Here is a 25,531-nt window from a genome sequence, read left to right as displayed (position 1 = left end):
GAGGTAAAAATGAATAATTTAACATTCATTTCCTACTGTTTCTGTGGCTTGTATTTCGGTTTTACTCTGGATAGTGCATTTGAAATCAGCTTAGTATTCACTGGAAATCAGAAGAGAAAGTAGGAGAGAGGGAAAAGGTAGAAAATACTTGTGGGAAACTGTATGATGCATCTCCATCTTAAAACGTATCAATTTTGATGAAGCCATTGAAAAAAAATATTAGTACAAAAAGTATAGAAGGAGGAATATCAAGGTTTATCAGATATATGGACTTCTCAACAGCAAAGAGAAGTCAATTATGAGTAGAAGACCAGTGCTGTGATAGATTGTAGCCTGAGTTGTTTGTTCTTTTGCTGTAATCATAATACCTAGGAAGAAATCTCTTCAGTATCTTTATACTTTGTGAAATGCAAATGAAATAGGAAAGTTTAGCCAAATTTCCGGTGATCAAAATTTATCTACCTAGTTACATTTAAAGAAAATTAAGATACTATTTTAAATATAGATTAAGTTTTATAGCTGGAAAATTTGTCAGAGAAATAGAACATACCATATCAGTGACAACGAATACAAATTCTGTAGTCCTAAAATAGCATAATCTGAGTCATCAGTAAACTGCTTTTTATATAACTGTTACATATGTAACTTTTAGACATCTCACTATATTTTAATCAGAATGAGGCTACACATACCTCAAGTATAAAGAAGTGATTTTTTTAATACTGAAAATTAGATAAAGACAATGTATTTTCAAACTGTTCATATAAGGATTTTTAATAATAAATTTTAAAACTAAATACAATGTTCACAGTAATATTCTGCTGTTTGAAGTAGAAAGTTATCAAAAAGCTTATGATGAACCTACTCTTCTCATTAAATACTGTGGTTTACATGCATAACATTTCTCAGTTGAACATTTCACTTGAATTCCCATGGCAGTTGTAATTGCTGAAATGTGCTTAGGTATATTTTGCCTATTTTAATAAGCAATGGGTAGCACTAGCATTTTTTCCCCCACCTTTTTAGGTGCCTGTCTGACATACATCTTTGGGGAGTAACCTTGCCTTCTAGTGCAAGCAGTCTTAAAGTTATGAAAGAGAAGAAGCCCAGATTATATTTATAACTAGTACCATTGGGTTTGTGTTGATTTGGAAAAAGGCAACATTTGTAGAGAAAAATAATTTTTATTAATCAACTTATAGAATCGGTCTTTTATGATCTGCAGACTTTTTTGAAAGGTAATTTTTGTAGTTTGTGTTTTCTGTACTAAATTAATCCTAAATTAGTATTACACCTTCTGGTATCTGGTTGTATTTTTTTAATATTATTCTAATTGAGGAAAATTAATTATAAATGTTCATTGTTTTTAGTGCAATAATGGAGATTTAAGGTAGGATTTTTTTGTTGTTTTTGATAAACTTTTGTTCATTCAGTGGTGTCATCTTTAGTTCTCTTTTACCTTGTCTTTATCTTTTGAAGTCCTCTGATTTTTCTGATCAAAGTGAAACTGCTGCTGACTATTTTAGTCGTTCCAACCGCAGGGGAAGCATTGTTTCCAATGCAGATGATGGCCAAGTTTTGAATAATGTGAGTGTAATGCTTTTGTTGCACTGTGGTGAATACAGCTACACTCTACTAACCGTCAATTTTCTTTTCATACTCTGGAAGAGTAAATACTGTAAAAGCATTCCGAGTTACTTAATTGCAAGTAGGGTTATTGCAGGGTTGGGGCTGGTTTTTTTTTATTCAAATGTACTGAGTAATTTTTTTAAAAGCATGCTGCTTTATTTTAAAGGAGATTTTGCCTATTGCTAGAAGCATGTGACAAGTGTAACGCTTAAAGTTTTTGTGTGTGTGTGATAAGCTTAAGAATCTTTTGAAGACCCAAACATATGACACTTTCTTTTCTTTTGGAAATTAATGATGCTAGTGAGTTTTTGTGTACTTTTGGAATACTATTACTTCTTTTAGTGACAAAAATACTTAGAACTGTGCCCACATTAGTGCATTTTAGTGTTCGTTCATCCCATATGAGATTTTGTCAGGATCCATTACTGAAGCACTCCTTGTTGGCTATGCACTTGTATTGAATCCCATGTCAGTAGGTCATGTTACAGGAAAATTATCGTGATGGTTTTCCTGTGCATCCCTTTAGGCTGAGCACTGTTTATACCAAACCTAGCCACCTTCTATTTCTTAATGCTGCAAATTCTAAAAATTCTTGTTCCTTGCAGTCAAAACTTTTGTGTTTAATAGTGTGGAGAAAAAAGCTAAATTTCTGTTCATAGGTATATATTTTGAAATAACAGTCAGTGTTAGCACATGCAGTAGGTAGGCAGAGATGTTGAGAGCACTGTGCTTATTTAGTTGAGCAAAAGGAATGCTGTGTGGTAATCAGCAGTGTGCAAGTGCTTGCTTAGGTGAGAGCCAAAGTCTTCATACCCTTGCCAAGCAGTGCAACAAGGGCTAGCAACCTTATACTGCAGTTTAGGAGTTCAGACAAGACACTCCAAGAAGCTCCACAAGTAGGTTTTTATTGCAGTCTGTCAGGTTACAGCAAGGCTGGAGAGCCTCTGTGTTCAGGAGATGAGACCTAGCTAGATCAAGCCACTTATCCTGGACTGTTGGCAGTGGTTCTGTTTTGAATGGGAGACTGAAATCTAGAGTACTTCTACAACCACTTTCTGTGACTTTGCATTTAGATAATATTTTAATACTTTTGCAGTACTATATAACTTGTAATAATTAATGTTATTTATCATCTGTACATTCTCAAAGCATGAGAGACTAATAATTTCTCCATCTTAAACTTCAGTTTATTTTTTCCTATAGTAAAGCTGACATTCTGAAATTAAAGCTCTGCTAAAAGAAACATGGAGGCTGAGACAGAAGGTAGTTATGCTACCTTCTCAGTTGGTTTTGTTATCATCATCATTATGTATTATTAGATTCCAAATTTATGTTTTTAATTAGGTTAGTTTAAATGTATACTTCAGATCAATTGGATTCTTCGCATCATTTTATCATCATACTGGCGACAAATATTTGCAATCTGTAATTTCAGTACATCATTGGAGGTGGTCAATTTGTCATGAAAAGGCAATGTTGCTTTTGTAGAAACTACAATAGAAAGAAAAAGAAAAATCTTATAAAGTAGAATTTGTTTCTTCTGTGATTGCAACAGACTTCCAAAACTCTTTTCCCTGGCCTGGAGAAAAACAGATGTTCTTAGAGAAGCAAGATACTTGAGATACCATGCTAAATATTTGTCCAATCCCACCTATTTTGATTCATAGAAATGTAGAAAATGAGGACGTCTACAATATAATTTTGCAATAGCAGAGTTTCCTAAATAAGAAGTGAGTGTGGCAGTTCTTTTGCTTAGTCTTCAATACATAAAATATGAATGGAAATGATTTAGTAGGCTTTTACTTAGTACACTTTGGTTATAGGCTTTTACCTGAACCGTTTTTATTGTGATGTACTTGCAGGTTTCACTAAAGAGATTGAAAGAAAAAATGTTCTACTAACTAGGACATTCACACTGCTGTCTCTTACTGCCTTAAGTGTACTTGCATGAAGTTTTGCATCTGTTATGCCAGCAAGTGTTGTAGTTATTACTCTGTTGAAATTTAAAATAGTAAAACATGTTTTGTTTTTCAATACTGGTAATTACTTTTTAAAAACTTTAAAGAAAAGTTTCTGGCTTTTTCATTACAAGCAGTAGTTTATTTTGCAGTTGAGGTAAAAACTTTTTTAGGCTGAATATTGTTTTTCCTGTCCTGATCTGTGCTAACATTGTTTAATTGTTAAATTTTTAAATTTTATTAATTGTTAATTGATTCTTGTTTAATTTTATTAATTAACTAATTGTTTAATTTTTAAATATTTCTCGGTGTCCTTGAACAAAAGATCCTGATTCAGAAGTCCCTTATTACAAAAGGTAATCATGTTCCCTATTCTCTTTCAGTTGGAAGAAAAGAGTGAAAAACCACATTCAGAAGTATTTTCAAGGGTAAGAGTTTTTGATTTAAAAATTATTTAAAGTCAGTGTTCATCCGCAAATTCGCAAATGTTGATATAGTTCAAGAAGTATAAATACTGTGTATTTTTCATCAGGGTTAACTTGCAAAGATATTTTTAGATACACTTCTTTATCACCCAAAACTAATGCTTTGTGTCTTTTGTTTCTTGAGGAAAAAAATTTATTCTTTAGTTTACTTCTGGCAGGTAATAATTTTCTATGCAATTTATTTTTCATGTGAGAAATACTTATCAGGAAGAGCTAAATTTTAAGAGGCTAGGGCTATAAAAATCCACATGGTAGATTCTCACTGTAGACTTTCTTCTGAATCCTGGATGGCAGAAATTATAATTTTTAGTAAAGTTGTAAATGTCTACAGTATTTCAGCACTAATAGCCATCTTATGAAGGCCTTCTGGACACATGACTCAAAATTCTAATGTTCTGATATACTAAGTCATCAACGAGAAACCAACATTTTACCAAGAAGAAACACAAGTGCTGGAAAGTAATCAATGGAAAATACTGCCTGTAAGCTAATATTAAGAAAAACAAGAGAGAAAACTCTTCTGTGATTGTGAAGAAATTCATAAAGAGTATTGTCAAGTATACCAGAAATAACCATATGATTGCTGATACAATGTTTTTCCATTTTTTAAGCCATCATCTCGCAATTCAGTAAGTGCAACTCCTCTGAGTGGCAACTCATCCAGGAGAGGAAGTGGCGATGCAAGTAGTTTGGTGGATCCTGATGCCTCCCTCAGTGAATTACGGGTAAATTGCATTTTCAGAGAAATGGAAGATTGTTTTTTAATACAGAACATCTGTAATAATAAGAAAATGTTATGAGGATGTAATTTTCAATCATGAAGGATTTCTTTACTTTCTTGGTAATTTATCTTGGTATTTTTTGTCTTCATAATTATGGTTTAAAAGTTTGGCTTATTAAGATAAGACGCTGTTTATGTAAAATTTCAAACAATTCTATCCTATTTGACATGGCTTAGATTCAGAGTTATGAACAAAACCTTAATTTCCATCAAAATTTTGTGAATTAATTATAATTTCTGGGAATTAGTGCAGGCTTTGTCATTTCACAGAAGTGCATGTAAACATTTTAATGTTTCTTCAACTTGTAAATTATTTCCCCATACTTCTTATGCAATGGTTTATTCCTATGTCCTGCAGGATATCTATGATCTTAAGGACCAGATACATGATGTAGAAGGGAGATACATGCAGGGACTTAAGGAATTAAAGGTATCAGGGCTCCTCCCAAGCATGCATTCTGAATGGGCGTTTTTGGGTAATGGAGTTATCACCGGTTTCACTAACATAGTGGCTTCACTAACGAATTTTTAAATTCCTTTAAAGCATGTATCTAACTTCTAATGCATTAAGAGCATCAGCTTAAGATGTACATGAGATTGTATATGTTCATTATTTGATTAAGGTTTAAAGAGCATGAAACTTGGAATTTATATATAGGTGTTTCCTGCTAAGATAATGAGATATTCAGTTTATATTTTTAGAGGTTTGTAAGCAAATAAATGGATATAAAAATAATTACTAGATATTGAATGGGGAACAAAGAATGGGGAGATAATTATGGCAAAGAACTTAAGAATTAGTCTTCCAAGTTTCAGCAAATACTTCATTTTCTAAAGCAAAAACACAGTAATAATTTTGAAAGATGTGCTGCAATTAATTTGGGCAGGCATATTGCTTGCAGGAGAAAATTTTGTTTTAATTCCTTGCCATTTAAAAATAGTTTTTATTTATGCTTATGGTTTATATTCCCCTTATATTATCTAAATCATTATATTATCTAAATCTAATGTTTCTATAATAATATATTATCTAAAATCAAATCAGGTTGGTTTTTTCACACTGTCAGTCAAGGTTTCCTTACAGGCTCTGCCATGGGTTTCCCATAACAGAATCTTGGACATCTGATTTCTTTAAGCACTTTAATCATGGCACATTTACACAAAACCAGCTCAAGGTCAAGCTGGGTGCTGCCGAGGAGGGACCCTGCACTTAAGCAATCCTTGGGTTTTCGTATCCCCGCAGTCCATGCACACAGTAGTCTGGGGTCTTCCTGTTGAGCCACTGGCTTCCCCTGTATCTCTCAGTGTGCTGGTCACCTGGCTGGTGCCAAGGTCTGTATGCCCTTTGTTATGCAAAGGGTCAGTGCCAGATCACTGCTCTTGCTGGGGGCTCCAGCCATTTCCCCCCACACAGGGGGGAAATTACACTGCAGTTTACACTGCAGCAGCACACTGAACTACCTTTACTAGGTGTAGTCTTCCACATGAGACTTGTCTGTATTTTGACTCATTTAAACCCGTATGTATGCCTTTCTTTTGTACATTTTCACACAATTAACAGTGCAGTAAATTTAAAGTAATCATACTTTTCACTGTTTTGTGTTGAAGGGAAATACAATACAACAAATTATGGGGCTTACAAATCTTTTTGAGGATATTTTTTCTGTTCTTTCCTCTTGTCTGTCAATGGTTTCACGTAAAAGTAAGGAGAATTGTTCATGTTTGTTTTATATCCATATAGAGACTGAATTGAATAAATGCTTCTTGTACTAGAGCATGTAACTGTTGCGGTTTAGAGGATGTTACAGCAGACTTTACCCTAGAGCTTCTCTACCCAGCCCGGTTCAGTGCCTCAGTGCTCCAAACCCTCTGTCCCAGGGCTGGACACTGTGCTCTCACCGGCCGGGGAGCCATAAGGCTAGCTCTGGTTCATCTGCTTCCACAACCGACGATGATAAAGGAGGCGAGGAGGGTCTATGCGTTGTGTCCATGGAAGATGTTTATTTGCATGGTGCAGCAGAGGCCAACGACCTCCCCGAGGCAGAGATGCCTCGAGGGCGAAGGCTTCACATGCACAGCCACATGTGGAGCATAAACACACGTGGAGCATAGACAGCAAGATGGCGGAGGGTAAGGGGTTTTATAGGGAAACAGAGAGGGGCAGGGACAACACACAGGCCCAGTGACCTCTGGGTACAGGGGAGGTACAGGGGTGGAGTTAGGAGTACAGGAACCAATAGGGGAAACCCGAGGGAGTGGCCAGGGCCACGTGGGGTTAGGGTATAGGAACCAATAGGGAAAACTGGGGGTGTGGCTAGGACTATGTGGAGTAGGGAAGGTAGGACAATAGGTGACAAGTACAGTCGTTAAGAAAGGGGTGTGGGGAACTTGCAGCCATTATCACAATATGTAACAGTGATGTATTTATCAGCTTCCTTGAATTTCTTCAATTTAACAATATATTAGATGATATAATAAGGAGAAAATATGTAATTTGAGCTGTTTCGTGTAGCAAAAATTATTACCTCTTTAAAGGATAACTTTACCTTTAAAGGTCACTTTCAACCTGATAGCAATACGCTCAGATGAAGTATGTTTTGGTTTAGTTATATTGCCATATGAATATTAAAAGTACTTTAAAGAGTAGTAGGTTACAAGATTATTAGACATGGACATACGAGACACAGATAGAATGTAATGTGAGACTGCTTCATATTTTCAGAATGGATCTAACTCTTGCATCTTTACGTGTTGACCAGCATCTCATGACTACTGTTCTGACTCATGGCTAATGGATTGTTATTTATTGTAATTCATTACAGTTACCAAAGGGCACAGTGTGCAATATTAAGATCTTCATCTCTGCTTCACTTTCAGAATTGAATTGCATTTTATGTTATTGCTAATACTGAATAATGTGTTCCTAAGTTAATTCACATTCCATAGATTATTTTGGGAGCCTTTTTAGGAAGATGCTGCTTTTTTCTCAACTTGTACTTGATCAGTTTTGTCTTGTGTATGTTATGGAAGAGTTACTACGACACCTGCATTTACACTGCATTTAAATGTTGGGGTTTTGTTTGGTTGACTGGCCTTTTCCAGTGGTTGACTAATACAGGTTTGTAATCCCACTATCTTCTAAGCTCTCTGGTTGCCCTTATGCTGCTAAAAGTTTGGGCTTTACCTGGCTGCAAATATGCTGGGTGTCAGCAGAATAAACTCTAATGTGGCTAGTTCTGGTTTAGTTAGGTCTTCAAATCTTTTCCTGTCTCAGTTTGATTCAGTTTTATTGCTTCTTTATGTATTTCTTTGCATCAACTGGCAAGAATCCTGTTTCTTTCCTCAAAATTTTTCTTTTATGCTGTTAGCAGAGCACTCTCTTGATGTCTGTTGGCTTGAATCATCTTGTTCTAGCTCAAGCAACCTAATTTTTATAGCACTTTGACTTTACTGATAAAGTTGTGGGCGGTATTTCTTCATAGCTTTAGGTTATATGCAGAGCCTTATCTATTTGCATTCCATCCCATTCATCTTCATCCTTAGAAATCCTACAGCCTCCTTCAAGTGTTTCAGAAATTATTTCAAATCAAGCTGCAAGACTTCATGAAACTACATGGAATTCTTGAACCATGGGGAACTGTGTAATAATTGAAAAGAAGACAGTTGCAAAGAAGTCTTTGCAATATTTTAGTTTTTTTAACCCGTGAGGGACTTATACATAGCTTAGCTTCTCTCTCAGAAACAGTTTTCACTCTTTAGCATCCAAATCAATTTTTTCCTCTTTTGTAACTGCAGATTCACCCTCCTCTCTTCCCTGCCATTACTTTTTTGTATAACATCCTAATCCAATGTTTTAAGTCACAACCTAGTCATGCCTTTAAGGCTGGATTCCTGGCATACAGTAAGAGGCTGAGACAGTGGGCTTTGGTAAGTCTTGGAGGAGTGGTTGGCAATATTGTTGCTGTTTTCATCAACAATAGGACAGGAGGCTGTGGAGAGTAGAGGGAAGACATCTTAGTAAGGGAAATATGCAACTGACAAAAGTTTAGTTGTAAGAGTAGAAATTCCAATTAGAACTCAAGAAAAAAGAGTTTTCACAAGGAAAGCAAACAAGGCTGACCATCTGCAGTCTAGATTTATGTAGGTACTTAAAATGGAGATGAGCTGTAAGTAGCCTGAGCTTGGTTGCCCCCCTTTAATTAGGAGATTGGACCAGATGGCATTCAGAGATCTCTGCCAACCTAAATTACTACATGGCCTCATTCACCACTTTCACAGAAATAATCAAATTGGACTTTTTTCGTAGCGGCATTTTTTTGTTAAATTTCATATCTCCCTGTGAAGTTACCAAAGCATTCATTATAATCCTAATATTTTTGGTTTTTTACTTGATTATTCTTTGAAATAATATTTTTGCTGCCCTCTAGCATTTTGTTTTGCCAATCTTTACAAGATCTACAGCATCACAGAAGAAGTTTTGTCTGATTTTAATCTTCAGAATTACTTGCATCAACTTACGTTTATATTTTTTTTTTCTTTTCTCTTATCCTGAGCCATCTTTGCTGTTTGCTACTACTTCCCAGATGATAATGGTACTTTTCTTATATTTTCACAACTTAAACCTGTTTTGTTTCTTCTGATATGTAGTTACTTTTTCTGGGGTTTCAAAAAACAGTATTTCTCCAGCAGAAAATTCCAGAACTCAGTGAACGGAATAGAAATGTATAAATACATGTGATTATGGTTAAAATTATAAAAGGTAAAATTCATACTTTAAGGACAGCTTTCCCAAACTGGAGATTTACAACATGGAATAGGGTTTGAGGATAGGGTTTTTTTTGTCTTTCTTATAGCATAAAATTGAATTGTGACTTGGTATTTCTAAAGAGAAAACATGAATATAATTCTGAAACAAAAATGATTCCATAATTTAACTATTTAACAGATACTAGTCTTCAGTATTTTCTTAGAAAACTTAGATTGTTGCCAACTTCTCTCTTAATATCTTAGTCCTAGTGTTTTGTTTTCTGGAAAACCCCAGCTTCATGCCCTTCTTGTGCTAGTGCTTCTACTGTCATAATACAAATAATTAAAAATGGAGACAATGCTACTTACGCCTTCCAGGAACAGATTGCATGAAATTCAAGAAGATTAGTAGAGCATAGGTCTGCTTTGTCAAGGGATTGGCTTAATAGTTCTTTTTCATTTCTAAAATTAGGACTCTGAAAATCAATTTTTATAGTTTTTAAATCATAGAATGTTAAAGTGTTGGAATGGGCCTTAAAGGTCATGTAGCCCTGTTGTGGTTTATGGAATGTTAAAGCAGACCTTACCCTAGAGTGTCTCTACGCAGCCCTGTTCAGCACCTCAGAGCTCCAAACCCTCTGTCCCAGGGCTGGACACTGCACTCTCACCAGCCGGGGAGCCATAAGGCTAGCTCTGGTTCGTCTCCTTCCACAACCAGCGATGATAAAGGAGGCGAGGAGGGTCTGTGTGTTATCTCCATGGAAGATGTTTATTCGCATGGTGCAGCAGAGGCCAACGACCTCCCAGAGGCAGAGATGCCTCGAAGGTGAAGGCCTCACATGCACAGCCACATGTGCTGCATAGACAGCCACATGCATACACACGTGGAGCATAGACAGCAAGATGGCAGAGGGTTAGGAGTTTTATAGGGAAACAGAGAGGGGCAGGGACAGCACACAGGCCCAGTGACCTCTGGGTACAGGGGAGGTACATGGGTGGAGTTGGGGTACAGGAACCAATAGGGAAAACTGGAGGGAGTGGCCAGGACCACGTGGGGTGGGAAAGGCAGGGCAATAGGTGACAAGTACAGTCATTATGAAAGGGGTGTAGGGGACCTGCAGCTATTACCACATAGTCCCAGCCCTCATAATCATGCATATTGAAATAATGACATGCTTAAAAGTGCCCAGAGTGATAGTTGTTCTAAGTATTTAAATAGTTGACATTTGTTACAGCTCTGACAAAAAAAAATAGAACTAAAAATGGGATAAAATGGTAAATGGGGGAGATTTGTGTAAGAGGCTGTATAGCAAGGCATATCTGCTCCTTTAGGTAAAGAATCAAATATGTGAATCTTGATATAGTATTTAATAAAAAATTCTTAGCAAAAAAACCAAAGATAAAATATATGTTTAAATAGTGAATCCTTATTACTGTGGCTATCTTAAAACTTTGAATCTAAGGTCATAGGCCACTACTTAAATAATGAGCTTTAAGTTGAAGTTACTCTTGGAAATATTTTCATGATCTCTTTTAGTGATTTAATTGTCCAAGTTCTCTCTTTTAGATTTGTTGCATCATTCTGAACTGTTTTCTCATGCATGCCTTGACAGTACAGTGAAGCTGTGATATTACTGTTGTATCGCTGTGAGTTGCTGTGAATGTGGCAGAGTAGAAAATGCAAGTGGAATATTATCTTGTATTATTCATGCTTTCGTAATGATAACTTTTCATTGTTGTGTATGACCTAACTTGAGTAATGGAACTGAACTGGGACTTGGTATCTCTAAAGAATATATTTCAGAAACAAAAATGGTTGCATAATTTTACTGTCTAACATCTCATCCTTTAGTATTATGGTGGTATTTTAACATTATAACAATGCATCAAAAAGTTGGACTAATGCAAACTTTTCTGCTGTCTGTAGGATTCACTAGCTGAAGTTGAAGAGAAGTACAAGAAAGCTATGGTTTCCAATGCTCAACTAGACAATGAGAAAAACAACTTGGTTTACCAAGTGGATACTTTAAAGGATGTTATTGAGGAGAAAGAAGAACAGATAGCAGAGTTCTGTAGGGAGAATGAAGAGAAGTCAAAGGTATTTTTTTCTAATTATAAACTATAGAAATCTGGACTAGTTAGTAAGAACAGTTGAAAACATTCAGATTAGCTTTTCTTTTTTGTATTGCGCTTATGGAATCTTTTCTCTCTACAGTTTATTAAATAACATCTTTGTATCTGGACAACTTACCTACACCACTGATTCAGTGATTTTTTTTTTAACTGCTTGGTAGTAGAATTTCTCAAATAATTTTGGTAATTTCTTACATAACTGAAAATAAATATAAATAATTTATTTATTTAATATAGGAATTGGAAAGACAGAAACATACCTGCAGTGTTCTGCAGCATAAGCTGGATGTACTTAAAGAGGGCCTTCGACAGAGAGATGAATTGATAGAGGTATGTTCATATGAGTGTATGATAGAACTTGTGCAAATAAATACAGTGTAAAATTTGAATGGGAACAGCCATAATACACAAAACAGGATGAAGTATTATCTTGCATTTTTAAGAAAGAATTTATCGTGTTTTAGTGGGTAGAATTTAGGCTACTGATCTTCCTAAATTTATGAAGCTGAAAATGTCTCTGCAAGGTTTTCAACATCTTGCAGAATCTTGGTTCTTGTGAGAGTTGTGGTTCTCTCATGAATTCTCCTTGCATCTTTTTTTTGTTGTGAGGGCAGAACTAATATTTGTGTGGCCAAAATAATTTTCCATAGCTAGAAGTTCTGATGCATGGATAATACCCGATGTTATTCTTTGCCTTTCTCAAAAGTGTCCATTTCAGTTATTTCAGATTTTTGTGAGTATCAGCCATTGAAGATTGTTGTAGTGAATGTTTGTTTGCTTACCAGTCAAGCATAATATACAGCAACACTGGTCAGCATGTTACTGGGTCACAACCATGTTGCTGGGTGTGGCAGTTTGTTCTTTTGCCCTTTCACTCTGTTCTTTTTCCCTTTTTCCCCTTATCTTCTGGAAACAAACCTGCCTACGCTAAAATCTCAGAGCTGTTATCAGTCTTCATTTTAAAATGGTCCACAAAGAAAAATATGTATATTGACAACAGTATGTGCGTGTCCATTTCCCAGTGATTTTAGCCCAAAGTTGTAGTTCAATTATTACATAATTTTCCCACTGTCTTTTCATTTTAGTAAAAATTGATTATCGTTAAGTGTATAGGCCAAAGTTTCCACTGTCATTTTCAAAAACTGTGTGATAGTTCATTGATCCTTTATTTCTTCACTATGTTCTTTTGCTCTCTAGGTGGTAGTACTCCAAAAGGATTCTGAAAAGTCCCAGTTCTGTTTTGGAAGTATTATGCTTCATGAACTGGAGTTGATATGACTTACTAGCAGAAGAAAAGAAATAAGATAATCCTAAGTATCAGCATTTTGAGTCAGATAAATGCTGACAAGCAAAAAACCCTTAAAAATTCTGTTGTAGCTCTGTTGCTTACTCTGAATTATCTTTGATGAGAATTAAAGAACAACTTTGCATGTTCTTGTTTGGGGTTTTGGTGGGATTTAAGTATATGAATCAATATACAGTAGATTTGTCTGGAGTCTTTGCTTTGGTAGAATTTAGCATGTGTCAAATACTCACAAATACATCAGTCCCTTTGAAGATTTGGCCCATATTTACCACTTACTTGTATCTTTTCCCCATCTATTAACACTAACAGAAAATCTAGCTGAAGCCATGTAGACTTTTGCAGAAAGACATTGTCTTCCATTCCTAGGTGTGAAATCAAGTTCACTCATTAAGAGCAGAAAAAATTGTCTCTACCCCTTAAAATTCTTATGTCATCTTCATAGCTAAGAATTTAATTATGTTTGCAGGGCAAGCAACAAAATGCAGTGATAGTCAGCTAAAAAAATAAGACCACACTTGATAGGTATTGATATAGTATCAGGAAGCAGTCAGCAGTTGTCTTTTGCTTCCTGGATGTTCCCTTCTTTATACTTGCAAGAAGATTATTTTATTTTGTAAAACATTAATAAAATCAATTGGTAGCATTAGTTTTCTCTTCCAAATTGAAAGTATCTGGAAATTACAGCAGGGTAATAATGTTTCTATCCACAGACTGCAGTGTGAACAGTCGCTAAAGAAAAGTAACTCTAGCTTTTCCCATCAACATTGATTGAATAGAATTAAATACTATTTTCTTGCATGAATTAATGAGAAATACATCACATTAAGCTGCACGCTGTTTCTGTAACTTCATGCTCATAAACTCTTTGGTTGACTTTTATTACGTAGTTTCCTTTATCTGTTCTAATGTTTGGGATTTTTTTTCCATTTCCTTACTTCTCTTTCCTCTTTTATTCCTCCCTCATCCTATTTACTACAGGAGAATCAACGTATGCAGGAGAATATAGACTCCATAACCAAAGAAGTGTTTGATCTCCAGGAGACAATTAATTGGAAAGATAAAAAAATAGGGGTATGATTCAAATATGGGAGGAAAGGTATTTTTTTAATTTAGAAGTAGATGGATACCCTCTACACCCCAAGGAATGCTGTGTACTCCAAAGAAATGAAGGCCATTCCCAACTTAAATGTATAAAATGTTTTGCAGTCATTCTCTTTTTCAGAAAATGAGCTACACTTTATTTTTACTTGCATAATGATAAGTAGCACTAATTAAATCTGTAACATGAACTGTTACACATAAAAGTTTATAATTTTTTACAAAAATTGTAATTGCATGCCTAGTGCTAAAAAATATGATATTGATATATCTTCTGCAACCAACTTGCACATTCAGGTGCTATGCTTCTGATCCTTGCAGGATTGGGTAGCTTGGATGCAACACTGAACCAAGCTGGTTTTGTGATATAGCACTTAAAATGCTTTAGGAATTGGGAGTTGTAATTGCAACAATGGTTGTGGGTGATCTGAGGAGCATCTGTAGGGTTCCTGTATAGGAAGAAAGGTGGTACAGGAAGAACTGTGCTGATACTATGCAGCTAATGTAGGTCAGGCAGGGTTTGTCAGCTTTGCTTCTGGGCAACGCACAAGTTGTAGAACTGAGTTAGCCTGACCCTCAGTGGTCACTAGATGGCTCTGACCTTGTGGCTGTTTTGGGACCCAAGTAGATTGCCTGGTGGCGATAGGGAGTTAATTGGAAAGTCTTTAAAAAGGAATTGTCTGCCTCTTAACAGCTCTGGGGTAATTTCTCTCTACCTGAATTTTACACCATATTTCAATATATGCAGATTTCTTTGAAATCTTTTCATTTGCTGGAGTTCAAGTCATTTTGAAAAGTTGCATTTTAACTGATGGTGCCCAGTTTAAAAGCTATATTGTCTTATATTTATTTCATATTTCAGTCTTTCTTTCCTGTCATAAAAAAATTTCAACATTCTGAAGTTTTCTGAATAATCTTCTGAAAGCCTTTTATTTTTAATTTACCCTATTCTTTCCACACTTATTTCTCACATTTGTATGTCTCAATTTGTGCATTATTTTTGTGCTCTTTCAAATACATTGCCAGAGTTAGTACAAGCATATCCCATATCAAATATAGCTACCAGTCAGAATGATAAGAAAGATAGATATATTTTTCTTTAGCCAAAATTGCACTGCCAGTTTGTGTTGTTATAAGCACCGGTTTGTGTTCTTATAAACACTATAAATGGTTATTTTTCTAGTTAGTTTTGAACTCTCAGAATTGAAGACTCTTAGTTTTGAAAATGTAAAAATGCTGCTCTTTTCTTTCTTGCATCTATAAACATTTACACACTTTACTTTTTTCAGAGCTTTTGAGCCTTTCTCCCTAATGCTGAGCAGCTTTGCTAATTTTTGCTCTATTCCAGCTTTAGAAGGCTCTGAGAAGCTTTACAGTGTAGTTTATAACTAGAATTGTGACTTAATTTTACAACATACACAAGACTTTTTGGCTGTTTCAGAGAAAGAAAGGGAGGTAAACAGAACAAAAATAGCATGAGTTTGTTTTACACCTGCCTTCTTATGTTGTCCTGTTTCTGCAGTGATTGAAATCTGTGGTTATATTGGATCTTAAACTGGACCAGTTTGAGGATACTGAGTTACAGCTTCAGGTCATATTCCTGAAACATACAGTTATTTTACTCTTTACTGGTTCCAAATTTTAAATGTAATGGCAACTCTGAGTTTGGTATATATTTCATGAAGGCTTTTGGCATATTTAGAAAATAGGACCCCAGACGTAATGTTCTGCATTGTTCCATATGATCAGATCTTGTTCATACCAGTATGTTAAAACATGCCTGCAGAGCTTTGTTATCCTTATTTCTGTCCCCTGCCCCAGCAGAAGAATTGCAGAAGTAGATTTTGTACAAAATCCATGTCATATTAAATTAAACCGTGAGCATACAACCACTATGATTTTTACTGAAGTTTTGAATAATGATTGCTAAGCTCTACATAGGTGAAAATATATAGCTGTATTAGTTTCATTTCTTTCCCCATCAGAATTTTCTGATTTCCAACGCTTGTGTATAAGGGGATGAGGATAGAAAATATTTTTTGGGAAGGTCAGTATCATCACAGGACACTGTCAAGTATACACAATCTATCTGTGATTCTGGGCCTCTGTATCCATTCTCTCAAGTGGTGAGCTTACTTCCCCTTCCATCTCTGCCACTATTCTTCAAAAATTAAAAAGATGTATGTATCTTTTAAGTAGAGCACAAAATGATGTAATGATTAAGGTTCTTCATGCTATTTATAATGTAGTTGGATCTAGTGTGTGCTAGGAAATAAAACAACATTTTATGAATTTTTAAATTAAGACGTTAGCTAATGTTTTCACACATGTTGAATTGCCTTTATTTTAAAAGTTCCATTTATATACTAATAAATGATGTGCAACAGCACTTGTTAAAATTTTCTGTTGAAACTGAGCATTACTTTAAAACATTGCTCTATTATACAGATTCTAGATGATTATTAAAACTCAGCATACTGCTGTTACGTGGCCAAGTACAGTACAAAGGTATACTCCTTCATTTCTTTCTTGGTATCAGTCCATTCCTACACATTCATGCATAATGTAAGGTTTAGTTGGATCATTTTCTTTGCAAAAATGAGTGTATACTTTTGCAGTTGTTGTACAGTGAGGATTATTTGTGATACATGTAGTATTGAATGCTGCCCAGTCAAGTGAAAGTATCTGACTAACTGCCAGGTAACACTGCTCCAGCATAGGTAGGCAAACCTATCTACATCCATGTTGCACTGTTAGCTGCTATACCTTTTTTTGCTAAAATAGTGCTTTTAGTGTTTGCTACTTTTTTTTTTTTCTTCTGAAACTGATTACTTTGGGTTTAGTAAATGGTATTGTAACCTATAAGCAACTAGTAAATAAACTACTATTTTTGAGTGGATACATTCAAGGTCTTCTATGATGAATGATTTCTACTTCTGTGCCTTATAAAAGGCAGAGAAATTAGTTTAATAGATACAATGTTTTAGGATCTTTGCCATTTGAGTTTCAGCAATTTTTTTTTCTTGCCACAGAGTGCCTGTATGAAGAAGACATACTTTTGGTACTCAATTTAGTTTATCAAAATTTACAAAAAATAGAATTCACTAAACAAAAATATCTCAAAAAATCTACTAAGACTTGCCTGAAAATAAAGTAATGACAAATGCAGCATGAAGCTAGATATGCAACTTGTAGAAGGCAGTTATCAATAGATGTATGTTAATACATATTTTAAAAGCACTTTTAATTTCTTTACTTTTATTGAGCTCTTTGTATTTACTTGTAGAAAATCTTTCTGCTATCTGTCATACGCTTTTTCTCTGTGCCATTCTTTTTCTTGCTATTTGCCTGAGCCCAGGCCCTAGAAAGACAGAAAGATTACTTTGACCGCATTAAGAATGAGCGTGATGAGCTCAGAGAGGAGTTGGCTGACCTGAAGGAAACAATGAAGAGAGGACAGGTATGTTGGTAGCAGTTACTTTACAGTAACAGAAATCCGGGAATGGGGCGTGAAATCAAGGTCAGTAAAAAAGAGGAAGAATGGTTGCTATTCTTGTGCAGTCTGATAACCTGACCTTAGGGTAGGATAAATGGTCCCTGTCATTGTAATTGTTTCAATGAACTGGAAAAGCTCTTAAAAAACTTTTCTGTTGATTTATATTTTAGCATGTCTGTTGTATGATTAGTTTATTTTTTCTTTTGCATTTTTAGAAACATGGATTAGTTATAATTCCCGATGGTACACCAAATGGTGATGTAAACCATGAACCAGTGGTTGGCACAATAACAGTCGTATCACAGGAAGCTGCTCAGGTCTTGGAATCTGCCGGAGAAGGACCACTAGGTAAAAACATCCTAGCGTACTTTATAGAGTTTTTGAGGTCTTTGTTTCCTCTTGTTCTTGGTGGGTATGATTTGCAGCTGCAGATGTGAGTACCGGTGATGCTTCTGGAATATACGCTTACACAATTTGCAGGATTGATTTTAGTTTTTGTTTGTTCTAAGTAAAAAGACAGATGAATCTTTTGATTGTCAGATGATCTTGTGCTTGGATTTTTGAAACTGATTAGTTCTCTTGGTCCAGTTTCTGTTTTAATATTGTCAGAAAATAATCTTGCTTAAAAGTGTATTAGTTATTTGTTTGGATTAGTGTTTCATGAAAATAATTCTTTAGAATTATGTGTAATCTATGAAAGAACAGCAAGTGCAGTCTTTATCACACCCATTAGAAAAAGAAGTTTTAAAAACATTCAAAAAGTGACAGGGACAACAGAGACGCTAATTGGGTGTTGGGGATTAAGTTACTTGCTTTTATCCTTAGGTTGAGCAAGTTATTGTATGCAAGATCAATCCACTGTAAAACTCTGTTAACATGTAAAAAACCATCTGGGTATACTTGGATTATACTTGTACATAATATGTATAGTTATATATTTTTGTATTGACAGAAATTAGACTTGATGCATATTTTTGCTGTGGCTCCCTCATAGGCATATACAAATGTCATTATGCTTGGTTTCTGTCAAAGTTAAAATTTCTAAGGGAGTTGCTCTAGTGTTAGCATAGTGTTGCTTGATAGACTGTTTTGTAGCCATTACCGATCTTCTAAGTAGAAATATTGCTGCATTCCTGTGTGTCCTTTCCCAGGTACTTTTTTTATCATTTGGGAACACTTTTTGCAAACTTTATAAACATATGGGAAAGCTTAGTGGCTTCTCTGAAGAGACAACAACCTTCAAATAAGCCAGGGAAAAGAATACACAATCAGAAGATTGTTGGAAATGGCTGTTCTAGATATTGGGACAAAACTGTTTCAGTATTAACAAAAAAAATCCTCAGTTGTTAATTTGCTTTGAAATTTACTAAACTCTGAGGTCTTTTAGAATCATATTAATAAACAGTGTGAATGAAATATTTTCCCTTTTTTCTGCTGTTAGCTGAAGGTTGTTGTTTTATTAGTGAGATATCAAAGTTTTATGGTCCCACTGCTATTAGCTTTGAAGAGCATTTCATTTGAAATTGAACAAAAGGTTATGAAAACATATTCCTAGTTACAGATTTATCTGCTTTTTAATTGGGTTCTTTGGTTTTAGATATCAGGCTACGAAAACTGGCTGGAGAAAAGGAGGAATTACTGTCCCAGGTAAGAAAAGTTTTTCATTTCAGAAATGAACCTTGTGTATAATTTTGCAGATTATTTATATATAAGCAATAAATAAATGTTAAACACCAGAGGTGCCTAATCAAATACATAAGCACTAAAGCAAAATAAAATACTCAATTCCTTACCTCACTGACTACCGGGAATTAGCAGTTCCTCTTGCTAGTGTCCTTATCCATGGGAACTCAACCTTCATTGGTAAAGAAGTCTCATTTCACTAACTGGTTAGCTGAAATCTTAACTTGCTTCTGATTCTACTATTAGTGCACATATTTCTTTCTTTTATTTTGTCTAATGCAGAAATGCTAAAGTCAGTAAAATTACATGCTCATAAGCTCAAGTGGCATTTTTGTCAAAATTTCCGAGTGATACTATTTCACTGATCATTTTGGTTGCTCAAAGAGAAAATAAATATTATCAAAGTCATTGTGTTTAAATACAGCTCCATTTTTGGGAAGAAAGGACTCAAGCAAACATAGCCATTGAGTAATTATTAAGAATTGTTATTACAGTTTTTGCCGTCTAGTTGAAGACATTGCAAATTTAAACCATTGTTGTCAACATTTGTTTTTGCTGTGAATGTACCTTAATTATAGTAGAGATACTTGTTTGGAATGCCAATAAGTTGTAGTATTAAATATATATAAATACGTATGCACATATTTGTCCCCGTATAATTTAAAAATCACTGATCATGTGTTTGATTTCTATCATGAATGGAGGTTTTACAAATTAACGCACATACTGCTGATCTGTAGGGCAATATTTTTATAAGAGTGTCAAGAAAGTAGCTCCTACTTCTGTCATAGTGTCCATACACAGAGGACATATCTGAGACATCTATGTTCCCTGACTACTGGAAAAATTGAGAGACAGCTGCTATAGCATGAAATGGAACTGTTAAAGGCTAATGTGCACTAAAGACTTGCCTAGGACCATTGTTTACAGGTGGAGTATGAGAGAAGAGCCCCTAAAAATGCTGTGGATTGTAAACTCACTACAATATTGTTCAATATCTTCATGTGCATTTAGAATAGAAAAGATATTCAGTAGAAGAAATTAATAAACATAAACAGAGTTTAATGTCATCTCCTCTTCTGAAAAGTGAGCTCTGTTAGTTACTGGGTGCTCCTGCACTGTGCAGATATCCCTGCAGTGCTGACCAAACTGGTGGGTTTGCGTTGTGCACTGACATGCAGAGGGTACTCGCCCTGTGATGGGGATGGGGGACTGCAACCACAGACCTCAGGGACTGACTCCCCTGCATGGCTCTGCTATTCTTGTTTACAGAGCCTTCTCAGCCAGCAGCATCTCAGGACTACTCTGCCTTTTTACCATTGAACATTTAGATACACAACTACTGAACTTCTGGGAGTCTCTTTTTCATGAAAAACCACTTCCTTTTCCAGGTTAGAAAACTGAAGATGCAGTTGGAAGAAGAACGGCAGAAATACCTTAAAAGCGATGGCATGAATCCAGATATAATAGGCTTAGAGAATGGCTCTGACTTGCAGCTAATTGAAATGCAAAGTAGGTATATGGTTACTGTTCAAAGTTATTCTTCCTGCAGAGACGACTGCCAACTCTTTTTGTTGAGCAGTAGTACTATTGTGAGTGACTATATTGTTGGGCAATAGGTTTTTGTTGGTATTTGTCCTTGCATGGAATTCTTCACTGCAGAATAGCTTAAAAATCTGCCTCTTTCAGTGCTGAATAACAACATTCTGGGAAGTTATTTTTCCAGTTGATAGCCTTGCCTAGAATGGGTGCCACTACTTGAATATAGTTTTCAGACAATAGAATTTCAGCTAAGATTTTTTAAAATATATATTCTACCTGATGATTTTGTTCAATCTTTGATATAAAAACTTCATCTAGAAGTCTTGAAGCAAAACATGAAAATTTATTTAACATAATGTTTAGTTGCTTCATAGAAGCACTACGCTGCTTTTTATTTCAAGCAAGCTATTTCTTCAGCTGAAAACTTACTTGTTTGACAGACTGTCATTTAATGTGCTTGTGTCAATGAACATGAGCAAAGCACTGGCAATGTGAGGGCTCAAATATAACACCAAAATAATTTGCAAAGCTCCTTAGAGTTTGTCAGTCAGGTTCAAGCCTTGTGTTCCTTATTATTCAAATATTATTACAAATGTCTAAGCTGAATGCTGCTCTTATTATTTTTATGGTGGTCTGACCCATTTTGCAGTGTGTGTTGATTATTATGTTGATTCTCTTCTCTAAGGAATTTGTTTGCTGATCTAAACATGTATTTTAAAAGGTGTGTTTCTCACTGGTGCACCTGAGATTGTTATTTAGTGCACTCTTTTATACAGATGGTAGTTGTGTTCTCTAACTAAAGGAAAATTTCCTCTCCATACTCTCAAAGATTGCTGAAAGAACATTTACCTCTTTGTGATCCTGTGTAAGGGCTTCTCGATAAAATGGTCTTTTAAATGAATTTTAATTTTAAGGGAAACAGCTAGTTTAGAGAATTGCTATGATTAATGTATTAATGTAAATTTTTGTCTAGGAGATGCCAACAGACAAATTAGTGAATACAAATTTAAGCTTTCAAAAGCTGAACAAGATATAACTACTCTGGAACAAAATGTAAGTCTTTCTTCATGTTTGTTATTACAGCACCTATTTCAACAAAAACTGTGAAAGCGTATTTCATAATTTCATTTACTGTTTGATCTTTAGTTTGCATAGAATGACACCATATTTTTTCATATTTCCAGCAATTAAACTGTGCACAGTCTAACCATAAGAGAAAATCTACTGAGATGCTGAACTGTAATACCATGTTATTGACTTACAAAGTGTGGTTGTTCTCACAGATGTATAACTCTCCGATTTAGAGAGTAAATAATGTACCTCCCACAGTATTTACAACTTTTTTACAAGTAATTAAGTTACATAAATTTATTTTCTTGAGCTAGTAGCTTCGGTTCCTCTTTATATTCTACCATACTTTTGTATTTTTGGAAATTAACTACAGATTATTACCTAAAAATTACATAAAGGATTATACTTTAAATCACAGATGCATATCTCTTCTCCTTTACACAGATCCAGTGTAGTAGCCTGTCATGTGGATTTAGGGGTAGCAGGGAGCTGTAAATAGAACAATCCAATGAGGAGTTTTAACATCTGCAGGTTGCAATCAGGATTTGTCTCAAGCCCTCTCCTTACTGCTGAACTCTGTGCTAGGGCTCAAGACCTCTTTCATGATGTCCTGTTAACAGTTCAGTCTCCTTTCTACTTTTTGCACCTTTTCATACGGTTTCTGCTTTTCAACTTTCTTTCGTTTTTAATCCCACATGTTTCCCAATTGATTTTTCATATTCCAGCCCTTCTCTCTCTACTTAGTTCTTTAACCTTCTGTATCTTCTCAGCTGTGTCATGGGAAGAATAGCTGGTGGCAGGTGAAGCCCAGGTAGAACACCTGAGTATTTGTTCCTGTTGTCTTGTTTGGGTTTACAGATTGGACGACTTGAGGGGCAGGTTGCAAGGTATAAAAATGCGGCAGAAAATGCAGAAAAAGTAGAAGATGAACTCAAAGCTGAAAAAAGGAAGCTTCAGCGAGAGGTAACTGACATGTTTTCCTTTTCAGCTGTATGTTCCTTTCAGTCTTGAGCTGCTCTGTCTTTTACCTCCAAGCTCTATTTTTTTTGTACTCCTCAGTTACAGCTTTTAAATGGTTTTTTTGAGATGGTTTTTTTTGAGTGGTTTTTTTTCAAGTCTCAGTGTTACATTCAGAAGACATCTAGCACACTAAAGTAATACTAACTACAATTCAATGCTGTACTTCCTTGAAAGGAAAGATCTAAGTGGTATTTTATTCTAAATGTGATAACTTGTAATATTTTGAAGTAATCCTTCTACAAAAATTGCAAGAAAGGGGAATTGTCCCTATGTCCAATGATAGCCTGGGAATTTTCCAACTTGCACCTCGCAGGATTCTGGGAGGAAGCTATATCCAGCTGCAGTGTTGATCATTCTTGCTTAAGAGCTGCTGCATCACTGACGATGCCTGCTACCTATGATGGGAATATGTACCTGTATGCAAGTAATAATGGTGGAGAGTACTTTACCTTGTTCTAGGTAAAGTGCTTTCATGTAATGGGAGGTTGCAGGCACCTACTTCTTTTGGAATTTATATGCTGCTTGTTTCAGTTGCTTCACAATTATTTTTAACAGCTTAAATCTTTTTCATCTGCCTGCAGTAATGAAAGTGTTATATCTTAACTTCTGTGGCACTCATGAAATATATATTTGTATTCCTCTCGCAAAACTTGAGAACAGCCCAAAGTCCAAATAAACTAAAGTGATCATAGTTTTTTTCATTTTATAGTTAAGAACAGCACTGGATAAGATAGAAGAGATGGAGATGACCAATAGCCATTTAATGAAAAGGCTGGAGAAGATGAAGGCAAATAGGACTGCGCTTTTATCTCAACAGTGAAATGGAAATTGAAAATACAATGCACTGCTCCTTGAATAACTAGTTTAGTTTATAAATACAGACTTTCATTGTCACAAAATATATGAACACTGAGCTGTTCACTGGTGGTTTAGTTTCATAATTGACATACTTTTTGTAATTTATGAGAGAATGAAATGTAGTTTGAATTTCCATGTGAATGACAGCAATTTTTCAGTAGTATTTGATTCTAGAGTCAAAGATGGAGCACAATGCTGTATGTTTTTACAACTGTGGAATCAAGTTTACTCATGATCTCTTTTGGCTGCTTTAATGATGCTTGATGCTCAGAGACAGCTGCATGAATTCAAGACACTGTATTACGAAACTAACATATACTTGCTTAAGACATCACACAGCACAAGTGCCTTTTATCTGGTGCAATTTAGACTTCATTGTTGAAATAACCTTTGAAACCAGATAGCGTTTTATTTTAAGATGCATTTGGGGTATTCCCTAAACTTTATACATTTTGAAAATACATTTTTTAAAATATTTAAATTTATAAGGAAAAATATGGACTGTATATAAAGATCTGCTTTTGCATGGGCACATCTGACTTCTATGTAATTTTGTCAAATGCTAGCACCTGATACTCTTAGTGTTAAGAGTGCAGATTTAAAAACTGAAGTTGTTCACCATCAAATTATGTGTCATCTGCTTAAGTGCAAATTGAAATTTTATGGTGGGAGGAAGGGGGTGAGAAATGTGGCTAAGGAGTTTATTAAATGGACACTTTACTGACCAAAACTGGATGTTTTGTGTTTTCATTTGAATACTGAGATGCTAACAGGACAGAGCAAAATCTGTAGAATAGTAAAATCTGATCTTCTTGTTCTTACAAAGTATTTTTTTGCCTTTGAAAGAGTGAGTTTGAATTTTTTTTTCTTAACCTAGTTTGCAACTGACAGTACTGCCATGGAGCAGAGGAGCTGCACAAGGAAGAAGGTATTTTCTGGAATGATGTGTTTTTTGTCTGAAGCATACTCCCTGTAGACAGTGAATACTCATAAGAACTTCCACTCTTAAAGCTGGTACATCACAAGTAGAAAATCAGTAGCTCCTGCAGTGTCAATTCTGAAGTGTTTGAAGTGGCACTGCCCCTGTGTTGAACTTTCCTTGAGGGTCAGCAGGAGCATTGGTCTGAGACAAATCATTCTTTTGGACTTGTATCAGGTGTTTTCCTCTTGGAAATTGCTACTCTTTGGGAGTATTTCTCAAACAAAGCAAGGCAGGTTTCAGGACCTTTGCAATCCAGAGGGTTAGTAACTCTACTTGACCAGAGCTGATTTCAAAGAACAGCCATCTTGACAATGCAAAACTAAAACTTTGTGTCTCTGGATGTCTCCTGGACTTGGAAAATAAAATTTCTTACCTTTGAGATGAGATAGCTTGTAAGTAGCAGAACTACTTAGGCCTGCTTCTTAAGTAGGAGACAATTATGGTTTGGTGATCACATTGTCTGTGTTGTTAACTCTGCTTTTTGTTGTGTACTTATTCAGTAGAAAATCTCAACTCTTGATTAGTACTTAATGGTAGGCATTCTGAAGATAAATGGATACTTTGGAGGTTTTCATTGTGTTCATGTGTACAAAACTCTGCTAAAACCTTGTTTGGTATGTGGTAGGGGGCCTATCTTCTCATTCACTTCCTCTAAACCACCCCATTGAAGCTGGACATTTTGTGGTACAAGGAAAACTGCAATTTCAGTATTAAACCATGACAGTCAGATCAGGACTTTTTCT

The 25,531-nt window shown here is 35.3% G+C and overlaps 1 protein-coding gene across 12 annotated transcripts in view; it reads left to right on the top strand.

Moving 5' to 3' along the window:
- Positions 1 to 24,536, top strand: part of LRRFIP2 (LRR binding FLII interacting protein 2) — a 57,459-nt gene extending 32,923 nt beyond the window's left edge. For 8 of the 12 annotated variants that reach the window (XM_085051606.1, XM_085051616.1, XM_085051612.1 and 5 more), the window contains 14 exons: positions 1,480 to 1,587; positions 3,971 to 4,015; positions 4,684 to 4,797; positions 5,212 to 5,283; positions 11,527 to 11,697; positions 11,970 to 12,062; positions 14,017 to 14,109; positions 17,495 to 17,596; positions 17,848 to 17,980; positions 19,230 to 19,279; positions 20,707 to 20,827; positions 21,831 to 21,910; positions 22,787 to 22,891; positions 23,658 to 24,536. In XM_085051606.1, the coding sequence (XP_084907732.1) occupies positions 1,480 to 1,587; positions 3,971 to 4,015; positions 4,684 to 4,797; positions 5,212 to 5,283; positions 11,527 to 11,697; positions 11,970 to 12,062; positions 14,017 to 14,109; positions 17,495 to 17,596; positions 17,848 to 17,980; positions 19,230 to 19,279; positions 20,707 to 20,827; positions 21,831 to 21,910; positions 22,787 to 22,891; positions 23,658 to 23,768 (1,398 nt within the window). In that variant the 3' untranslated portion in view covers positions 23,769 to 24,536. The remainder of the gene's footprint in view (positions 1 to 1,479; positions 1,588 to 3,970; positions 4,016 to 4,683; positions 4,798 to 5,211; positions 5,284 to 11,526; positions 11,698 to 11,969; positions 12,063 to 14,016; positions 14,110 to 17,494; positions 17,597 to 17,847; positions 17,981 to 19,229; positions 19,280 to 20,706; positions 20,828 to 21,830; positions 21,911 to 22,786; positions 22,892 to 23,657) is intronic. The other 4 variants (XM_085051611.1, XM_085051609.1, XM_085051610.1 and 1 more) reach the window with 4 other exon arrangements.
- Positions 24,537 to 25,531: the final 995 nt, after the last annotated feature.

Source organism: Lichenostomus cassidix, chromosome 2 (genome assembly GCF_008360975.1).
Source record: "Lichenostomus cassidix isolate B80296 chromosome 2, HeHo_3.0, whole genome shotgun sequence".
In the NCBI taxonomy this organism is placed as follows: domain Eukaryota; kingdom Metazoa; phylum Chordata; class Aves; order Passeriformes; family Meliphagidae; genus Lichenostomus; species Lichenostomus cassidix.
Note: the sequence above shows the minus strand (reverse complement) of the source record. Positions and strands in the feature narration are given on the sequence as shown.